This window comes from Panthera leo, chromosome A3 (assembly GCF_018350215.1).
Source record: "Panthera leo isolate Ple1 chromosome A3, P.leo_Ple1_pat1.1, whole genome shotgun sequence".
Classification (NCBI taxonomy): Eukaryota; Metazoa; Chordata; class Mammalia; order Carnivora; family Felidae; genus Panthera; species Panthera leo.
In genome coordinates, this window is record NC_056681.1 from 115,250,689 (window position 1) to 115,272,802 (window position 22,114).

At 38.3% G+C, this 22,114-nt stretch overlaps 1 protein-coding gene across 8 annotated transcripts in view; it reads right to left on the reverse strand.

Moving 5' to 3' along the window:
- The window catches only part of LCLAT1 (lysocardiolipin acyltransferase 1), a 181,698-nt gene that overhangs the window by 105,248 nt on the left and 54,336 nt on the right, over positions 1-22,114 (reverse strand). For 6 of the 8 annotated variants that reach the window (XM_042933322.1, XM_042933323.1, XM_042933325.1 and 3 more), the window contains 2 exons: positions 12,510-12,678; positions 2,594-2,792 (listed from right to left, as the gene is read on the reverse strand). In XM_042933322.1, coding sequence (XP_042789256.1) covers positions 2,594-2,792; positions 12,510-12,674 — 364 coding nt within the window. In that variant the 5' untranslated portion in view covers positions 12,675-12,678. Of the gene's footprint in view, positions 1-2,593; positions 2,793-12,509; positions 12,679-14,978; positions 14,996-19,741; positions 19,880-22,114 lie in introns of those variants that run through there. The other 2 variants (XM_042933320.1, XM_042933327.1) reach the window with 2 other exon arrangements.

Below are 22,114 nucleotides of genomic sequence, written 5' to 3' on the forward strand. Positions count from 1 at the left end.
ACAATAGGAGATAAATATTCTATATTTAGAATCAAGTCAAAGTAATACCTATCTGGAGAGTGCAAGCTTCAAATCTATTTTGTACTATATTAAATGGGAATAAAACTTCTGAAAGCTATAAGGTAATGCAATCACACGGACTTAAACTCATTGTTTCTTCATACGTAGATGTAAAATTTTTATTTTACCAGAGACTTCCAGCCTAATTTGCTTTCTTGGAAACCAGACAACTCAGTCATCATGTAATCAATATGCAGTTATTCGAGTGAAGATAGTGAGGGCTTGTAGAAGACAGCTGTGCAATGAGGAGGGAGGGAGGCAGGCCTGTTTTCTTGGCTGCACCAGTTTAGAGTGGAATTTCTGTTTGACTAAATTGGGAGGTGAAAGGAACGTGTGTTGTTTCAAATACCACAGATTCTCACTGTTCTCAACAAATCTTGGTGCACTTTCTCGAATAAGTGGCCATTTGCCGTATGTCCTTGGGACCACTTCTAGAGACTTTAAATGACTGTTGTTTTAGAATTTTCACCATTTCTCTGGGCAATCGGTCCATGGAGGCTCATGCTTCATCCTGGAAGTGCCTCTCATGTTATCTTTTATGCCCAAAATGGTTTCTTGGGTTGTACTTTTGATTGTCTTCTTTAGGGACTCTAATTATATATACATGTCAGACCTCCTTTGGCTATCTTCCCTTTCAACCACTTTCTGACAATTTTTTCCCTCATTTCCATTTTCTTTGTTTTCCTGTACATTCCTGATAGGATTTTTTGCCTTTATGTTCTATTTTTCTTTTCTTGAATTCATTTCTTGTTTACATTTTTTGCTTTCTTGACCATTACTGTTCTTTGTGTTGCTTATACGGGGTTTTTTTTTTTTTTCATATCCCCAAATGCTTATTTGATGACATTCTCATTCTTAATTTCCTTGTTTTCCTCACTGCCACACCTCTATGAGGAGCTAACTCTCCTGTGTGTATGTGATTCTCCCTCAGAAGCAATGCTTCTCTGAGGCTGCCTCTTCATGCCCTGCTGTCTTAATAGTCATGTCCCTGTATCTTGTGCCACGAACCACTGTGTCTGACCTGTGTTCGGTATTTTGGTATTAGGCATTTTCTTAGTTGTTTGTGTCCCTCTACTCTTAAGCCTTACCTCCCCACCCTTAGCACCCACGGGCTTACAACAATAGGAAGTCAGAAGGAACACTTAGAATTTATGTCTCTATTAAGGCAATGAGAAGGTCATGGTATTCTTTGCCTCCTAGTCATACTGAAGAGATGAGTGAGCCATGTTTTTATTTCCTCTGATTGTTAATCTGAACACTTTTTAAGTCTGAGAAAAATCAGGCTGCTGCCACTATCCTCCAGAAAGCTTTGTGAGGCTTTTAAATTAGACACAAGACTGTTTAAATTGTTCTTCGTTTTTGACAAAGTTTGTCAGTTGCAATATTCTGTTACTATATTGTATGTGGAATCAGGAACAATAAACAAGACATTGTCATTGTTGCTACTGGTGACACATGCCTTCTCTTTTCTTTTTTGATCAGTCCTTTTAGGGATGTGGCAGCTTTGAAAATACTGATAAGATCTCTGACATTTCTCTCAAGAACCGAAGTCTGTGCTTTCCCCCTAGAATCTTGAGGACAGTGACTGCTTCCACCAGTAATATACTGTGGATATGTGAGACTATATGAATTCCGAGGCGAGGTCATAAAATGCCTTGTCGTTTCACGCTGGTTTTATGAGGATGTGAACTCTAAAGGAAGTTAGTTGCTATGTAAGAAATCAGTTTATCCTGAGAGTACAAATCTCCTGATTAGTCCATCCTGAGGACAACACCTGCCTTTTGCCCTCACAAAACTATTTCAGTACACTGACAGGGGCAGAGTTCAGAAGGCAAAGAATTCAAATAATAAATGTTACACAGGAAGCCACAGAAGTAGAGATGTAATAGATAAAGCAGTCAAGGGGCTTTCATATACCCATATGTGAATAACTGGTTTGAATACATATTCAGTCTGCTCCCCCACTCCTTTCACATTGTGTACGGGGCAGGAGGGGTTAAGTTTTATCCCTACTATACAACATGTTGCATTTCTAGGAATTTTTAAACATAGTATACAACAAGCAAAATGAAAACTTTAAAAAAAAAAAAAAAAAAAAAGCTATGGATTAGTGAAGTTCAGAAAATACCAGCAACTAGTATACTGCTAAGAACCAATGGGTTGTCAATTAACATTTATTGCATGAATGTGGATGAATCAGATTATTTCGAGTAGGTTTCTGGCCTAAATCACCATAAGCATGATATGAAATAAAAAGTTACTGAACTATTAATTCATATCCTTCAAAGTGCTGATCTCTCTGGAACCGTATCTACTTCCTTGAGAAAGTTTAGTCTCTCAATGTAAAGTATTTCAAAAAAGATTAAAATAATCTTTTGTAATCCATGAAGAAAAAAACAAACTGGTGACTGTTTTTAGGCTAGTGAGAAAAAAAATGGGAATGACTTTAATACTTAAGCGGCGTTTAACAAATTATTCTGTAGTTTTATCACATATTAAATGAACAGCTTAAAATAATTTGTGAATAACCTACCAAATCCAGGAACACTTTTGAGACTGGCTTTGAGGCAAATTTTCTCCAATCTGAGGTAGCTGTATCTCATCAGACAATTCCACAGGAACATCCAGTCCATTCTTGTCCGATGATTCATGATAATGACACTTCTTTCTCCAGGAACGAATGCATCACCTGTTATAATAACTTTTACACCAAACATGGTCTCCAACAATGCCTAAGGAATAAACAATATAGGTATGTGACAATTTAAAGTTATAATTTCCCATAGGTAAATTGTATCATGTTCTGTAAATAAATCTGATTTCTAGTAAGTCAATGGCATAGTGTTTCTCAAGATTATGGCTTCTATAATAAATCTCGAAAAAGAAGTTAATCTGGAAGAATGAGAACATAAAGGCAGTATTTCTATTTTTAGTTTTATTAATTTAGGTTTCTGACAGTTTCCTAATTAAATGTTAGCTTTCATTGAAATCCTCAAGATATATTAACTTGAAAAAAAGTGTAAAAGATACACAAGAAGATTCCACTGCATAATTTTTTAAGGCTATAGATATATAGGATGATTACTTTCTAGAAAGGATAATCAAGAAATTTAGCACTGAGTACAGGGCTGAAGGAACAGAAAGTCAAAATCTTCATTTTATACCTTTCTCTATTATGATCTCTTTAAACAAACACATGTATCTATTTAACAATATATAAATAATAAACCAGATGTTTATAAAGTCCTGCAACCCTAGCACCTACAACAGTGTCTGGCACCTGGAAGATGCCCAAATATTTGAATTTGTTTAATTAACTTTTCTGCTAACCAGCCGTATAATATACGTGAAATATTCAGAGGAAAGTATATTACATGCTGGAATTCTTGTGGAGAAAAAAAACAGGAAATAAGAAACCTTGATTTCAATCCCTTATTTAAATTTTCCAATAATTTATATACAACAAATTAATATAGGACTTCACTATGAATGGAGAGAAAACTGGTCCAAGACAGAGCAAAGGTAAGAAAATCAAAACTTCTCTCCGGCAACAACATCATGAAAACCTCTAGAGAAGCACAGCACGTACAGTGCAGTTGAAACAATGAAAGTAAATGAACTACAGGTGTCTATGACATGGATGGCACACAAACATAATACTGAGAGAAGCAAAACAAAAAGTGTCCTGTAGAAATTTTTTAAAACAGTAAGATATTTTAGGTGTATATAGCCAGTGAAATTGTAAAGAACAGCAAGGAAAGGGCTATCTTACAGTCAAGTTACTGGCTACTTCTACCAAACAGATGATTGTGATTTGAAAGCTAGATGGCTTGCTGGAGGGCGGCCAATATTCTAGTTCTTGACCTGGTTGACAGTTACACCTTAATATATAAAGTGTGCGTTTATGTTTTATTAACTTTCAATATGTTTGTTACATTTCACAAAAACTTTTTTTTAAAGAACATGACACAGGTGAACAACAGGACTTTAAAACAAAAATAGGACCAAGAAAAAAACAGTTCAAAGGGAATATCAGCTAAGGAAAAGTTAGAAATGTTTTATGCCCAAAGAATTATAGAGTCAGAGTGTTAACACCTTAACAGAGTAAAACAGGTATCTCACAGGACCCAGTGAGTTACTTTCCCACAGCAGAGATTCACTTTAGGGCATGGGTGTTTAACCTGACATCAAGTCCTAGAAGGACAGCCTTCAAGAAGTAAATAAACGTGCCAATACCATACTATCTTGATGATTACAGCTTTGTACTAGAGGCTAAAGTCTGGGACTATGATGCCTCTAGCTTTGGTTTTCTTTTTCAAGATTACTTTGGGTAGTATTGACATTTTAACAATATTTGTTCTTCTAATCCATGAGCATGGAATGTTTTGCCATTTCTTCGTGTCTTCTTCAATTTCTTTCATAAATTTTCTATAGTTTTCAGCATACAGATCTTTTACCTCTTTGGTTAGGTTTATTCCTAAGTATTTTATGGTTCTTGAAACAAATGTAAATGGTATCGATTTCTTGATTTCTTTTTCTGTTGCTTCATTATTAGAGCATAGAAATGCAACAAATTTCTGTACATTGATTTTGTATCCTGTGACTTTGCTGAACTCATGTATCAGTTCTAGCAGCTTTTTGGTGGTCTTTTGGATTTTCCACGTAGAGTATCAGGTCATCTGCAAAAAAGTGAAAGTTTGACTTCTTTGCCTATATGGATGCCTTTTATTTCATTTTGTTGTCTGATTGCTGATGCTAGGACTTCCAACACTATGTTAAACAATAGTGGTAAGAGTGGACATCCCTGTCGTGTTCCTGATCTCAGGGGGAAAGCTCTTAGTTTTTGCCCATTGAGGATGATAGTAGCTGTGGGCTTTTCATTTATGGCTTTTATGATGTTAAGGTATGTTCCTTCTTTTTCTTTTTTAATTTTGTTTTAATATTTATTTATTTTTGAGAGAAGGAGACACAGAATTAGAAGCAGGCTCTGAGCTGTTGGCACAGAGCCTGACATGGGGCTCAAACTCACAAGCAGTGAGATCATGATCTGAGCCCAACTAAGCCACCCACCCAGGCGCCCCAAGGTATGTTCCTTCTATCCCAACTTTCTTGAAGGTTTTTAAAGAAAGGATGTTGTATTTTGTCAAATGCTTCTCTGCATCTATGGACAGGATCATACGGTTCTTATCTTCTCTTCTATTAATGTGATGGATCGCACTGATTGATTTGCAAATATTAAACCAGCCCAGGAATGAATCCCACTTGATAATTCTTTTAACATGCTGTTGAATTCGATTTGCCAGTATCTTGTTAAGAATTTTTACATCTCTGTCCATTAGGGATATTGGCCCGTAGTTCCCCTTTTTAGTGGGGTCTCTATCTGGTTTGGGAATCAAGGTTAACGCAAATCTATAAACATCAAGACATTATGGTACTGGAACAAAAACAGACACATAGACCAATGGAAGAGAACCCAGAACTGGACCCACAAACATATGGCCAACTAATCTTCGATAAAGCAGGAAAGAGCATCCAATGGGAAAAAGTCTTTTTAGCAAATGGTGCTGGGAGAACTGTAGAGCAACATGCAGAAGAATGAAACTGAACCACTTTCTTACACCATATTCAAAAATAAACTTAAAATGGATGAAAGACTTAACTGTGAGACAGGAAACCAATCAAAACCCTATAGGAGAAAACAGGCAACAACCTCTTTGACTTCAGCTGTAGCAACTCCTTACTCAACATGTCTCCAAAGGCAAGGGAAATAAAAGCAAAAATGAACTATTGGGACCTCATCAAGATAAAAAGCTTCTGCAATGCAAAGGAAACCAACAAAACTAAAACGCAACCAACGGAATGGGAGAAGATATTTGCAAATGACCTATCAGATAAAGGGTTAGTATCCAAAATCTATAAAGAACTTACCAAACTTAACACCTGAAAAACAAATAATCCAATGAGGAAATGGGCAGAAGACATGAACATTTTTCCAAAGAAGACATCCAGATGGCCAACAGACACATGAAAAGATGCTCAACATCACTCATCATCAGGGAATTACAAATCAAAACCACATTGAGATACCACCTCACACTGGTCAGAGTGGCTAAAGTTAACTCAGGAAACAAGAGATGTTGACAAGGACGTGGAGAAATGGGAACCCTCTTGCACTGTTGGTGGGAATACAAGTGTGCAGCCACTCTGGAAAACAGGTGGAGGTTCCTCAAAAAATTAAAAATAGAACTACCCTACAACCCAGCAATAGCACTACTAGGAATTTACCCAAGGGATACAGGAGTGCTAATTCACAGGGCCACATGTACCCCAATGTCTATGGCAGCACTTTTAACAAAAGTGGAAAATCATGGAAACAAAAATAGCCAAATTATGGAAAGAGCCTAAATGTCCATCAACTGATAAATGGATAAAAAAGATGTGGTTTATATATACAATGGAATACTACTTGGCAATGAGAAAGAATGAAATCTGGCCACTTGCAACAATGTGGATGGAACTGGAGGGTATTATGCTAAGCAAAATAAGTCCATCAGATAAAGACAGATACCCTATGTTTCCACTCATATGCGGAAGTTGATAACAGAAGACCATGGGAAATGGAAGGGGAAAAATAGTTTCAAAGAGAGAGGGAGGCAAACCATAAGAGACTCTTAAATACAGAGAACAAACTGAGGGTTGGTGGGGGGAAGGTGAGGAGGGTACTTGTTGGGATGAACACTGGGTGTTGTATGTAAGTGATGAATCATGGGAATCTACTCCCGAACCCAAGAGCACACTATATACACTGTATGTTAGCTAACTGGACAATAAATTATATTTAAAAAAAGAAGAAATAAACATGGACCCCTCTTGAAAAAGTATACACAGGGCACCTGTGTGGCTCAGTTGGTTAAGCATCCAACTCTTGATCTCAGCTCAGGTCTTAATCTCAGGGTCCTGAGTTCAAGCCTATGTTGTGCTCCACACACTGGGCATGGAGCCTAGTTTAAAAAAAAGAAAGAAAGAAAAGTATGAACAGGTACTTTGCTAAATGCCTGTAGTTTTCATCAGATTTTCAAAAGGGTCCATAACCACTCAAATAATTATAAGCCCCACTCCATGATAGAGAGGATCATGGCAGAGTCCTCTAGGCTTGGACCCACAAGCACATACTTGTAAGTATAAAGGGCCATCAACTCCCAAAATGAGTCACTGAATTATATGTCTTGGCCCAGAGGACATGTGTGAAGTCATCATCCATGGCTTATTAACTTGGATCAGCTCCATTCTGCTTTCCAAATGATATACTTTACAGTTTTTAGAGAACTGAAATGCAGAATGCCCTTCCCTTAACTGGTAGAAAGATGAAGTTGATTACTAATTGTGTGTTGCACCACAGAAGAGTTGTTAAAAATCTTAAAGCCTTATAAATTCCAAACCTCAACCCTCATCTTTTCAGTGCAATTTCTAATACATGTATCCTGTGGATCCCAAAACAATCTTTCGCTCTTCATTATGGAAAATGTCAAAATAAATCCAGACTGTCTGTCCAGGAGCATATCATATGGCATTCTCTCCCTTGCCATCCAGCACTCTATCAGAATGCACCTGAAAGTTATATATAACCTTTTGGACAGCCTAGATCTCAAACTCACATTCATCATTTGTAATACCAGATAAAACATAATCAAGTCAACGTTATTTACAGGTCTCACAAAGAATTACAAATATATACTACACAGAGGTAAAATTGAACGTCTGTAAAGAACTCCAGAGTTCAAATTATCCAGATCAAAAACTGTTAAAAAGACACCATTCTTACATTTTTTTTCTATTTCTAGTCTAGAAACTAGTATAGAAGACAAACTAATCTTATGAAATTTCATAATGCTTTATGGAAGCGATTTCTGAGGATCTTTTATAGACCACTGATTACTACTTCCAAGTGTTCCACCGTGTCTAAAGGTTCCCTTCATGATCACAGAAAAATTGGTTTTACCATTATGCCCCAAGCTCTCATTTACCATTCCAATGACTCTTTATTTAGACTAAGCTAAAACCAACTCTGTGGCATTCCTCATCTCCCAGTCTGCCTGGGCCTTTCAGACTCCACTTAGCCTCGCTCCTGAAATCCTTTGCTTTATTTAAGGTCTTGCAATCCCAAGTCATTCATCAAACACAGCATCCCTTTTCTTAGCAGCAGGCTATTTGTTCTAGGACTGGGCTGGAATCAGCAGGCTGTGGAAGAGACCTGTATCCTAGGTGGGGAGTTAGAAAATGATCTCTAAATCCCTAAGTCATGACTTATGGTGAAAGGACAGAACTCCAAACAGTTTTCAGAATCCCAGGTTATTAGCTAACAATTGGTCTGCTGTAAAGACTCCAAATTTTGAGAAGTAAACACTGCTCTTGGACACATGCAGAGTGTGACCTTGACAGTATTGATTATGCTGAATAGAAGTGTCCCCAAATGGAATGACCAAAGACCACCCCTCACTGTAGAAATGTACCAAGAGAGAATGAATGGACACTCTGCAGACTGTTCTGGAAGGAATTCTTACACAAGTAGGTTAGTTTTCAAAATGAAGGGTCTCTGGTTTACAACAACTAAGTGAAGCTTATAGAAGACTTTTTAGAAATATCTACTTAGTACAGTTAATCTGTGAGTTGTTTATTTACTTTTCTGGAGAAATACTTTGTAAATAAGCATGCTCTAGTGGGTAAATTCCATGTACGTTTGAGGGCTGTAATGAAACAATGGACTTTGTATCTTTAAAGTAATTTAAAAATCTACCTCTAAAAATTCACAGCCTGAGAAGTCACCTTCTGTCCTCTAACAAAGGAAGTAGTAGTCTCTCATCAAATGAAAGACAGAAACAGGTCAAACTGTGTATATCTACAGCTAGGAAAGATAGTTTAGGTAGAACACCATTACCTCCACAAGGCCAGAGGTCATATCCGTCCTGTTCGTCGTTACATTCCAGCAAAATGCTCAGCACATAGTGGACACTTAATAAATAGTTGCTGGACTAATGTTCTAGGATCCTGCTGACTAATTCTGCCATAGACAGCAGTTAACGAAACTTACCAAAAAATCCTTCCTGCTATTATGAAAGGAAAAAGAAACTTTGCATTAATGTATAAGGAGGATCCACACTGATACTGTAAGATCATAAATATTCAATGCAAAGTACTTCCTACTGGAAAAATAAAAGAAAATAAATAAGCAAGGGACTGCTGCTTCCAGACCTGACAAAATAAGCGGTATCAGTCTTACCACTGAGATGAGTTGCAGGAAAATAAGGTTATAATGAATTATACAGGTGAAAACTCTCAGTTATGAAACCACTGAAGAACCCAACATAAATTCTAGAACTTGAAAGTACATTTTATAAATGTTTATTTATTTATTTGAGAGGGAGGGAGAGAATCTCAAGCAGGCTCCATGCTATCAGCACGGATCATCACGTGAGATGAAATCAAGAGTCAGATGCTCAACTGACTGAACCACCCAAGCACCCTAAAAGTACAGTATTTTAAACAGAAATCCTCCGTGTGAACAAAACAGCAGTTAAAGGTGGCAGAAGAGAGGGTCAGTGAACTTGGTGACTTGTGTAACAATACAAGCAACCTAACCTACAACTCTAGCACAAAAGGGGATGAGAGTGAAAGGAGCAGAAAAAAATGTGAGGAAATAACAGCCCCAAATTTTCCAATTTGGAAAAAACAAAGCTACCGATCCAAGAAGCCCAATGAAACACAGCAAAATTAACATCGAGAAACCTAGGACCTAGGCATAACATGACCAAAACAAACTGCTAAAAAAGAAAAACAAGAAATCTTAAAAGCAGCCAGAGGAAAAGGGCACATTATATAAATGGAAGCAACAACATATATGCTAATTAACTTTTCAACAAAACAAGGAGAGCATAAGACAGTAGAATGTGAAAGTTGGAAAAGAAGGAGGAAAATGTCATCCCAGAAATTTCACAGTCAGCAAACTATACTTCAAAAATGAAGGCAAAATAGGGGCGCCTGGGTGACTCAGTCGGTTGAGCATCTGACTTCAGCTCAGGTCATGATCTCACAGTCCATGGGTTCGAGCCCTGCGTCGGACACTGTGCTCACAGCTCAGAGCCTGGAGCCTGCTTCGGATTCTGGGTCTCCCTCTCTCTCTGCCCCTCCCCCGCTCACACTCCATCTCTGTCTCAAAAATTAAAAAAAAAATAAAAATAAACACACATTAAAAAAAAATGAAGGCAAAATAAAAGAAAACCATCTACAGGAGCCCTCACTACAAGAAAACCTAAAGGAAGTTCTTCAGGCTGAAGGGAAAGGACACTAGACAGAAACTCTAATATACAGGAAGAACAAAGGATACTATGAATGGAAAATATTTAGATAAGAGATTATATTCTATGATTTCTTTGAAAGAAATAAGACCATGTAAAGCAAAGAATTATAACACTGCATTGTCGAGTTTATTTTGTGAGCAGACAGAGTAGGACAGCAGCAGCACAAAGGATGTGGGAATGAAAGTCCTACACTGTCACAAGCCTTACACTTTATGCAGTGTGCTAATAAATACCAACTCCAAGGACACTGTGACATACTAAGGATACATTATGTAATCCCTAGGTTGTGACTAAATTGTGTTCACACACAGACACACCATTTTCTTTCAAAACAGACGAGGAGGGAATATTGTACAACTCCTTTTATGAAGCCAGCCAGCGTAATTCTGACACCAAAGTTTGGGCTAGTCTGACCAGGGCACTTCTCACCCAACAAGTATTTATTAAGGGGTACCTCGTTCCAAGTATTTCGGCAACCTAGGTCTTTGGCTTCTCAAAGGCTTTGTAGGACTATTCCTTACCTCCTTTCCTCTTCCACTGTGAGGAATCACCACACCACCGGGACTGATTGTGTTAGTAGTTACCAGATTTTTTTTTTCCCTTATGAAGTGAGGCATTCCCTGACTTGAAAGAACTCCAAACCTTCTTCTTTTAAAACAATCAAGAGGTACCAGTTAACTTCTTACCACTGTAAGTTAAAGTCACGTGACCCTGACCAATCCTGAAAGATTCTTCTTATCACCTAGATATGGCAGCAAACTAGGTTTAATCTCAGCTCTGCTTAAATAATTTGCTTATGCGTATGGCCTTCAGCAAATTATTTAATTTCTCAAAGCTTCTACTTCTCATTCCTCTCCTTAATCCGGAACCAGTTATTTATCATCTACCAGTATGCTCTAAGTCCCTTTCTTTGCACCTGTAGATTAAGTTCAAATAGAGAAAAGAAACGGGGAAGAGGAAAGGGAGGAGGGACAGAGAGAGATGGGGGACTACTTTTAGTTTAACGATACCACATTTCGTAAAATGTATCTGAATAATTTTTTTAACAAAATAACCTTTGACAAGGCACAAATGCAATTCTTAAAATTATTCACCAGAAGAATCGTTTCTAAAATATGAAAAGGGTGCACTGTAAACAACTCCTCAGCCTCCACGGGAGGAGTCCGCAGCATTAGTCTACCTTCGTCTCTGCAAATGGAACCTCGGCCGTCCGCCTGAGGGCAACTAGGCAACGGCATTTCAAAGGACACAGGGTGAAGAAAGACCCTTCAACACTCGAAGGAAAAGGATTCCCTCCCTGTTTTCCTTGTCGGGTATGTCCCCATCACCTCTACCATGACTGGTCAGTAAACCCAGGAACATGAAGTTTCAGCTGTCGCTCACGAAAAAGAAAGAACAGAACAGTCTCAGGAAATACAACCTATTCAAGGTAAAGGCAGCTACATGGGTGCCCCTCCATTTCTGGGGAAGGCACTGTGGGTTAGCAGCAACAGGGAAGGGCTAAAGCAGCTTTAATCCAGACAAGGGAGGAGTCTGGGCCAGCTCAGAATCACAGGGAAATGTGCTCAGAGCTGTATGCACTGACGTTGCAGAAAACACCTGTCTGTTCCAAGAATCTACTACACATTTTGTAGCACTTACATTTACAGATGTTCTCATTCTAGCCCACAGTCAGGAAATCACTTTATTCCTAAATTCTGTGGTTACTGGGAAGAATTAAATCAATCACATCAATGTCAAAAGTTCAAAACAACAGTTTCATCTCAATCTTAAATTGTCATTATTCGTAAAATAAAGGGAAATTGAAGAATTTTTACATCATTAACTGTCTATCTATATCTTTAGATTTGTGCATTTTGCAACATGTAAAGTATACATCAATGAAGGAAATAAACTTCATGAGGAATATAAAAGAAAACTCTTAATTTGGAATATGGCTCTTAGATATTACTTCAAGGACACGAATTATATTTCATGTTCTCTAGTTTCTGTATTTCCTCTAAATGCTAACGTACCTCTTATGAAACAGAAAGGATTCACATGCTTATCACGTTATCAAAGGGTAACATTCGAGTAACTCTGACTCTAGCTTACCACAGGTAGTGTGAGCCAAGTTGCCACGAGGCGGTTGTTGATCCAGCGATACCAAGATGGGTTTACAAACATCAAAGGTAAAAAGGGACCCAGCATGAATATGCTTCCAAAAAAGCTTCCCCAAAACAGAGTGAGTATGAAGTAAATCCCTTTCCATGACACCATGATTCTGAAAGATATGTAAAGAAAAAAAAAAGAACATATTTTGTTACTATACACATAAACTGCCCAAATTGAGAATGCATAAAATAATCTTAAATTACAAGGCCACAGAAAAGGCTCTGGTAAAGAATTTAAGAGCTTGAATACCATAAAGGTGACCCTCTTATGTCCTACAGGTCTAACAAATTTCCAGTACATTAGAAATGAATACTCTCAGCAGAGTAAGTGTCTGACTCCTCCCCCCACCCCAAAGCTATATTATTTAAGAAGAGCCTTTGGTTTTTTTAAATCTAGTTATTAGTATTAACATAAACATGTATGAGTTACCCAATACAAACTCTTAAAATATTCCAGAGGTTTTTTTATATCCTACTATAAAAAGTCGACTTAATGGGCCAAGAATTACAGAACAGTTTCCCAAGGGTAATCATGCCTAAAAGCGTTGACAATCTTATAGAGTGCACTAAATTTTTTTTTTAAACCTAGAAATGCTGGGGCTCCTGGGTGGTTCACTCAGTTTAGCGTGACTCTTGATTTTGGCTCAGGTCATGGCTCATGGAATAGAGCCCCATGTCAGGCTCTGTGCTGACAGCACAGAATCTGCTTGAGATTCTCTCTCTCTCTCAACATAATTTTTTTTTAATGTTAATTCTTCACACTAGAACCTGAAAGTAATGTCTTTGGGCAACTGTTCTTAAACTGGCTTTTTCTTTATGAGCTGAAAGAATAAAGAGAAGTCAGATTCCTCACTTTATTTGCCAAAAGATTACTTTCAGGGTCCTCATAACCAGAAACACTTAATATTGACATTTTAAAAGAAACTGTTGGAAACACAGTTTAAAATGAATAATCAAACATTTGATTTTATAACCTAACCTATATTAGAGCAACAATATGTTTTGCCTCAGGATAATACAACTGTTGGAATCATTAAAATTCTGAAAATAATAATGGCCTTAAATTTTTCATTTTACAAAAGGTATTCCAGTGATCAAGACCTGTGATTCTTTTTAAATATTCAGAACAGGAAACAAAATTTCAAATGTCAAAGTGCTTTAATAAATGTCAGACAATAAAACAGGTCAAATCCTTTAACAACACAGATTCGACTTTATCTGGGTACAGAGTATGTTTTTAAAGTTTTTTTTTGTTTGTTTTTTTTTTTAGCGTTTATTTATTTTTGAGACAGAGACAAAGCATGAAGGCGGGGGGGGGGGGGTGGTCAGAGAAAGGGAGACACAGAATCCGAAACAGGCTCCAGGCTCTGAGCTGTCAAACTCAACAGACCGCGAGATCATGACCTGGGCCGAAGTCAGCCGCTTAACCGACTGAGCCACCCAGGCGCCCCTGGAGTATGTTTTTAAATCTCTACCAATACTTGACGGTGTGTGTACAAAATCCTTCCAAGTACAAAGAGAATGAGTAAGAACTGGTTTTTTCTGAACTCTAGATGAACTTCTAAGTAGAAGTCGGGTGAGGGACTGAGGGTACAGAGAAAAACCACTGAAATGCAGTGACCACTTTGCTCACCCAGGGCCCAGAAAGGTGTGTGTTTGTTCCTCCACACCCTCAGCTTTGCTTTGTGAGGCCTAGGTTCTCCTCTTCACACTGAAAGATGACACTCTTGGCAGCTTTTATCGAGTCTTTAGATTTAAGCTTTTTTTACACAGGAAAAAGAAAAAGACCATCTGCAGTGCTGCTCCTCTATCTGAAACCCTGTAACTCCCTTTTTTGCTGTTTCTGCCAATTAGCCATTAGCTGGCTCTGTTTAGACACTTAAGAACGGGACTCCACACTGTATCTGTACACATCCATCAAAGACTCAGACATACCTCTTCCTCACTTAGTAAACTATTTCTCATTTGATGTGATTAAACTCTTTTAACTCCGTATATTTCTTCCCTTAGATATCACCATTTTACTGTGATGAAGCGGAGGACCAGAAGAGTTCCGATGACTTTCCCATGTCCCCAGACCAGCTGGAAGCATCAAGTCTTCCTGCCTTCTACTTCTTTCATGATATTATACTATGTCCTTCTCGCCGAGTGGCCGGGAATGAGAGGCCCGAGTCAGCTTCTAAACACGTATGTAAACACAGACTCAAGTAGAAAAGGATGTGTCCCATGAACATACAGGGGTTATTCAGGCCAAGTCTCATCTAAAATTACTTTTCTGTCCTGCTCCTGTCTTTTCCCTAACTTCTCAATCATTTGTTCAATGACTCAATAAGCATACAAAGAGACCCTATTGTGTGCCAGGCTCTGTGCTAGTCACTTGGGGATACCACAGTGAGTATGGCAGTCATACCAAGCTCTCGTCAATCATGGCCTATCTCCTCCTCACGAACTTCTCCCTGGCTCTGCATTTAATCCAGCGCCATCCGGTCTTCTTCCAAGTCTCACAGGTTTCACAGACAAACACAGTTAACAGTTATGACAGCTACACGCTTATTTAGAATAGCTAAAATGGGGGGGGAGGGGACCTAGCAATACCAAGTACTGGTGAGGATGCAGAACATTAAGAACTCACACACACTGCTGGTGGCAATGCAAAATAGTATATATGCTTACCATGTAATCCAGCAATTCTACTACCAAATATACAGGACAAATGAAAACTTATGATGACACAAAAACCTGTACACAATTGTGTATAGCAGCTTCGTTCATACTTGCCAAAAACGGGAAGCAACCCAAATGGGGCGGGGGATACGCAAACAAATCCATAGACCAGATACCTACAGCTTCTAGCTCAGGAAGGAAACCTCTTTTCCTTCATAAAATGTTCTTATGTAATCACCTAACAACTAAAATGTGCAGCAGCATTGTTCTCATATTCTAATAGGTATACTAAGAAATAAGTGCAATTCAATGGGATACATGCTACAATAGAAGGTATAACAGAGCATGCAACATGTGTTAAGGATAGTTCAAGGTAAGGCAGGATGAACTGTACTAAAAGGGATTAAAGAAGGCATTAGACTCTTGGAGGATGTGAGGCTGGGGGTGGGAGAGATTATTCCAGGCAGTAAAACAAAACATGCAGAGTCACAGAAATACAAAACAGCATGGCTTAAGCAGGGAACTGTAACTCATGAGATTTCAATTAGGTATACTGTACCCATTGGGGAGCTGCAAGAAATCACAAGAGCACAGGTCCCAGGGACAAACTGCACACACCCAGGCCAGGACAGCCAAGAAATACCACCTGTAACATGTCACCATGGGTAAGAAAAAAACCTAGGGCCTATGACTCATGTTTTGGGATAAGTGGTAAGGGTGCATATATAAGTGTCGACTCAATGAGTAAATAGACTGGTTTTGTTAAAAGCCTTAAGAGCAAACAGCTTCTCTTCCCTTCAAAACTGACAGCACATGGAACTTGTCAGCAAAAATCCCAGCATAGACAGATGCTGGTATCAAGGTCTGGGACCATCTGCTCCAGCTCCACCACGCAAAAGCCTGATATCGTGACCACATCACTTCATCTGGATGCTTACAGATGAGGAAGTTGGGGAAACTCTCAAAGGCCTACCTTTTGAGCACCTAATATTTGCCAGGCACTTTACAGAAGGCTCCTGGTCGTTACATATTTAACACCTAAATATTGAGCTATTCATAAGCAATGAAAAGATCCATAATAGGTAAATAATTCAAAATTTTGCTGAAACTCCCAAATTTGACTACTCCGAGGCTGGTGTCAAAAAACAAATCATTTAGGTAGTAATAATCTAGTCAAGTGTCCAGTATCCTAATCTCAATGGCCCTTTATTCTGTCTCAGTTACCTCCTAAGCACTTGGTAGGGCAAGTTAGATACACAGTGGATTTGTAAATTTGAGGTTTTAAAAGGACCTTACTATATACCTTGATGAGTCAAGCATGTCTTAAAATAGGCACTTTACAAACATTCTCATCTAATCAAAACAAGAGCCTCAAAAGTAAGGTATCAGTAATATCAGTGGTATTTGCAGGTACAGAACTAAGGGACTCGGTTCCCCAGCACTGTTAATACTGACAGAGGTGCGCTAAAGAGCCTATCTATACCCAGGGGCACTCCCAGAAAACACAGTGGAGAGTTTGGAACTGGTATAAGAAAGATTTAAAGACAAAAAGAATAAATAATGAGTAATAAAAGTAAGAAAGAGTTAAGCATATTGTTTAAGCCCATCTTCTCTAAAGAAGGTATAACTGGGCTTCTAGATTAGGGGACACACAGTGGGATTAAGTAACCCTACACATAGAGAATCCTAAAGCTGAGACCCAGACCATCTTTCCTCACTGGGCTTTCAGGTGGCAAGAGTTTAGTCCTAGTTCAGTGCTCTCCAATAAACCCTCATGCAGTGATGGAAATGTTCAGTAGCTGTGCTGTCCAGTATGATAGCCAATAGCTGTATGTAGCTAATTCAGCTGAGGAGTTATTCATTGGATGTGGCAAGTGGCTACTGTACTAAATAGCACTGCTCTAGGCAGACTACTGGGGCGCACTTCTCTGGGGATCTGACCAGACATTGAGGAAAAACAATATAGAAGCACTGGGGGTACCCTAATAAACGGTCCACTTGGATCACCCTATAGTGAAGCCCAAAGTTCATGTAAGCCTCACCTACATACAAGTTCCTCAATGGCTTTTTAAGTCCCCTATTTTTCACTGTAAGCAGATAAAGAGACATCTGAGAAAAGTCTATAACATAACATTAGAGACTAAAACAGAAAAAAAAAATAAACTTGAAGGAAACAAAGTATTCAGGAAGAAGAAAACTATCTTAAACATATCAGAAAGATTAAAAAAAATACTGCATCTAGTAAACAAAAACGTGAGGAAACATTAAGAGAGTAAACAAGCTATTGGAAGTTGACCACATACAACGTTGAGCAAAAATTAAAAACTCAAAGAGTTGAAAAATAAAACAGAGGAACCCCCCCCAAAAGTCAAGAAGATAAAGGGCTGGAGAAAAAGAAAGAGCATTAGAGGACCAAACAGGAGGTCCCATATGCAAATCATACGAGTGCTAAAAAGAGAGTAGTGAGGAATTGAAGGGGAAGAAACCAACAACAAAAAAATTTTTAAATTTTTCCTCCAAACTTGGTAAACAGGACACTCCACATTAACAGGGCCTGCTGAAAGCTAGGATAATGGACGAAAACACGCTCACCAAGGCACAGCACTGTCACGTTCAGGACAGAGAAGACAAAAGGACATTCCACAAAACTTCTAGAGAAGGTAGAAGAGCAGGTCACAAAGGATTAAAAATGAGATTGGCTTTGGACTTCTCCGTAGAAACATCTCAAGAGCAATACCAGAAGCAAGATGAAACAGAACAATGCCTACAAAGTTCTCAAGAAAATTATTTATCCAGTCACTTTATCAAGGATAATAGAATAACATTATCATACATGCAAGATCTCAAAGGTACCTCCCATACAATCTTTTTTCAAGAAACTATTAGAAAATGGCCTTCCTAAAACAAAGACTAATGGAGATGAAACATGGGAAATGAGAGCTCCCATATAGGTGAGAGGTCCAGGGAATCTCCAAGAAGATCATGAATGAAGATCTGAGGATGACAGTCATGCACAAGACAGAGAAGGTGTCCAGTCCAAATTGGGGATGGGTAACTCAGAAGAAAGACTCTTTGAAAGCTGTATCACCAAATTCCTTATTCCTAAACAAACTATCTTTTTGAGCCAAGAACAGAATGTCCAGGTGAACCTTGGCACAGATTCTAATCTGCACTTGGCTTCTTGAACATGTTCTGATAAAATTCCTGCAGGCCAGCTGATGACACTCATTTTATCTACCATAAGTACTCTGTTTTGATCTACTCCTGAGACGGGGTGGGAGGGGGGTGTTCAAGGTGAATTTAGGAGAAAACATATTCCCACCAGAAAGCCAGAATCTGCAGACTCCAGCCAGATGCCCTGACTATGGTGAGCGCTGGACTGTGGTTTTTTTAGGACTCATTTTATGTATGAACTTGCCCACTAACTTCCCCAGAAACAGATCTGGTCAATGCTCTGGGACACCGAGGTCAGACTACCACCCAGAGATTCTGCACCTCTAGGAGCCTTCATCTAATGATAGATTATGCTGCTTGCTTCTCAACTTTTCAAATACAAACATACATACATATGTATACATAAACGGCTTAGGGATACATACATAGGTGATAAAATTTTAAAGAGAAATAATGACTAATATAAAAGGGTAATAGTTGTCATGGGGGAGTCCACAGGAGACTGGCAATATTCTATTTCTTAAGGATGGTGGCTACTAATATGCTCACCAACAGTGCCATTTAAAGTAGTGTTCTTTATGCACTACTCTTAGAAGCTAGATGAATAAATACTTCACACCCAGACACAATCACACTGATTTAGTTCTTTCATAAACATAAGTGAAATATGTATGAGTTGATTAATTTCTTTTAAATCCAACAAAATTTTTAAATACCTGGATGCATGTTACTTTGCATGACCTGATTCTGATGAATATTTCTGCATTTTTCAGAATTTAGTAACATACACACATCTGTCTCACCTGATGAAATGGTTTGCTGCTTTATTCCCCAGTGAGAACTGTATTTGTTTTCCTTTCAAGTCACAAAGACAGAGCCTCAGAGCTAAATTTAACATTTAATTTGAGAAGCAAAGATTAGGGTTATTATTATCTCTTTCTCCTCTTACAACCTTTTTATTCTTATTGGCATTATCATTATCATGTATGTCTTTTATTGTAAATCAGTTTAAATTCTTTTAGGAAGCAGATTGTTAATTAAAAATAAATTTAAAAGAATGTTAACATTAGTGACCTTATTCATCATATTTTACTTAAAAAACAGTCTCTAATGTCAAGAAATCACTGGACTATTACACTAAAGAATTTAAGTTCAAGATATTCTGAAGACAAAAAGGTATACTCCTTTAACAAGCAAATCACCAAAAGAAACAAATGAACAAAAATAAGCCAAAGACACAGAAGGTAAAACACCTTTCTGTATCAACTTAGCAATCATAAGGCAGGCAGATGAAGCTGAAAGGATAATGTATAAGGTTTGCTCAGGCACCTTTACCTGTTTGGGAAAACGACACAGACAATAACAGGAAAGCCAGACAAACTACACAGTTTCATTCTTCCTGAAGCAGCACAAGAGAATATTTTCCCAGATACTAGAAGAAGCTGCAAGGTAAGCAGGCATTTAGTTACGATCATTTAGATGAAATAAAACCACAGTTTACCAATTCTGATAAACCCAACAGGCGGTTACAGAGCACAGAATGGGGTCAAACCTCAGTTAGACCTACCCAAAATGAAGCTGGATTTCAGTAAACAAGTCTGCTAACTCCCTCTGGCGGGGAGGGGTCCATTCTGAGAGTTTCTAGCACATCTAGGGTTATGTTAAAATGACTCTATCTTATTAAAGTTTAGTGAGAGAAGAAATTATCTGTGTAAATACTCAGAGTTATCTCTAAACCCTGATGCAATTCTTTCTCTTTCTTTTCTTTTCTTTCTTTTCTCTTTCCCTCTTTCTTTTCTTTCTTTTGAGAGACACAGCAAGCCGGGGAGGGGCAGAAAAAGGAGGGAGTGAGAATTCCAAGCCCCACTGATGTGGGGCTCAAATTCACGAATTGCGAGATCATGACCTGAGCTGAAATCAAGAGTTAGAAGCTTAACCGATTGAACCAGCCAGGTGTCCCAACCCTGATGCAATTCTTTTACTTAAAGTGTACTTAAAGTTGATACCTAGAGGGACACCTGGGTGGCTCAGTCGGTTGAGCATCCGACTTCGGCTTAGGTCATGATCTCGCAGTCTGTGAGTTCGAGCCCCGCATCAGGCTCTGTGCTGACAGCTCGGAGCCTGCTTCAGATTCTGTTTCTCCCTCTCTCTCTCTGCCCCTCCCTCACTCATGCTCTGTCTCTGTCTCAGAAATAAATAAACATTAAAAAAAAATTTTTTTTAAATAATAAAAAAGTTGATACCTAGTAAGAAGCAGACAGTATATACTGTATGATTCTATTTGTTTAACGTTCAAAAATAGAAAAAATAATTTATAATGTTAGAAGTAACATTAATGGTTATACTGGGAGGTATGGAGCATGGGTAGTGACTAGAAGGGGCACCAGGGGCTTCAAGGATTTTGGCAATATTCTGTTTCTTGATTTGCGTGCTGGTTACATGTGGTGTATTCACTTTACAAAAATTTGTTGAGCTATACATTTGCGATCTATTTACTTTCCTATACGTATCTTTTTAAAAATTTTTTATTTATTTATTTTGAGAGAGAGAATGAGAGAGAGAGAGAACATGAGCGGGGGAGTGGCAGAAAGAGAGGGAGAGAAAGAGAGAGATGATCCCAAGCAGGTTCCATGCCATCAGCGCAGAGCCAGCCACGGGGCCCCATCTCATGACCAGGAGGATCATGACCTGAGCCAAAATCAAGTGTCAGAGGCTTAACCAAATGAGCCACCCAGGTGCCCCTCTATATGTATATTTCAACAATATTTACCCCAAAAAGTTATATATGTAATAATTTAAACTGGATACCTTGTAAGTAATCACTTCCACATATGAAGTTTATAAGAAGAAAATACAAAGGGCCCATAAACACGACGAAATGTTCAACCTGTTTTCAAGAAAGTGGAAATTAAGACAACAAAACACCGAGGCACCTGGGTGGCTCAGTCAGTTGAACATCTGACTCTTGATTTCGGCGTAGGTCATGGTCTCATGGTTCATAAGTTTGAGCCCCACATCGGGCTCTGCACTGACAGGATGCAACCTGCTTGGAATTCTCTCTCTCTGTCCTTCCCCTGCTTGCTCTGTCTCTCAAAATAAATAAATGAACATTAAAAACAAAAAGTTAAAAAAAATACCAATTGTTTTCTTACCAGATTGACAAAAATGTCTAATTTTTGCCTTTGGTATTCTAAACATCATTTGATGTCTTTGCCTTCACAGCTGAAAGAAGTATACATTTTAGAGGGCACACTGATGAGCTGTAATAATACATATAAGCTATAATAATTTTGAACATGCCTATCATCATGAATTCCTTCTAAGTATTTACCCCAGAGAAATACTCAACTGCGTGTACAAAGATCTTTGTACACGCAGTTGAGCATTATCTGTAACCAAAAAATCAGAAACATAAATGTCCACTGATGGGAGAAGGGCTAAACTGTGGTACAACCAACGATCATGGAACACTATGCAGCAGGTGGAAAGAATGAGGTCAAACTGTATTTTCTAAAATGAACAGTTCTCTAAGATATATTGCTAAGTGAAAAAGAGTATGATACTATTTTCAAAAGAGGGGAACCACATCCCTGGAAAAAAAAACTTATGCTATATGGTTTATATAAATAAATGTAAATGCACATAAATCTGTCTATAAGGACACATAACGTTTCCATGGTCTGTAAAGATGGAAGAGGCTGTGACTAA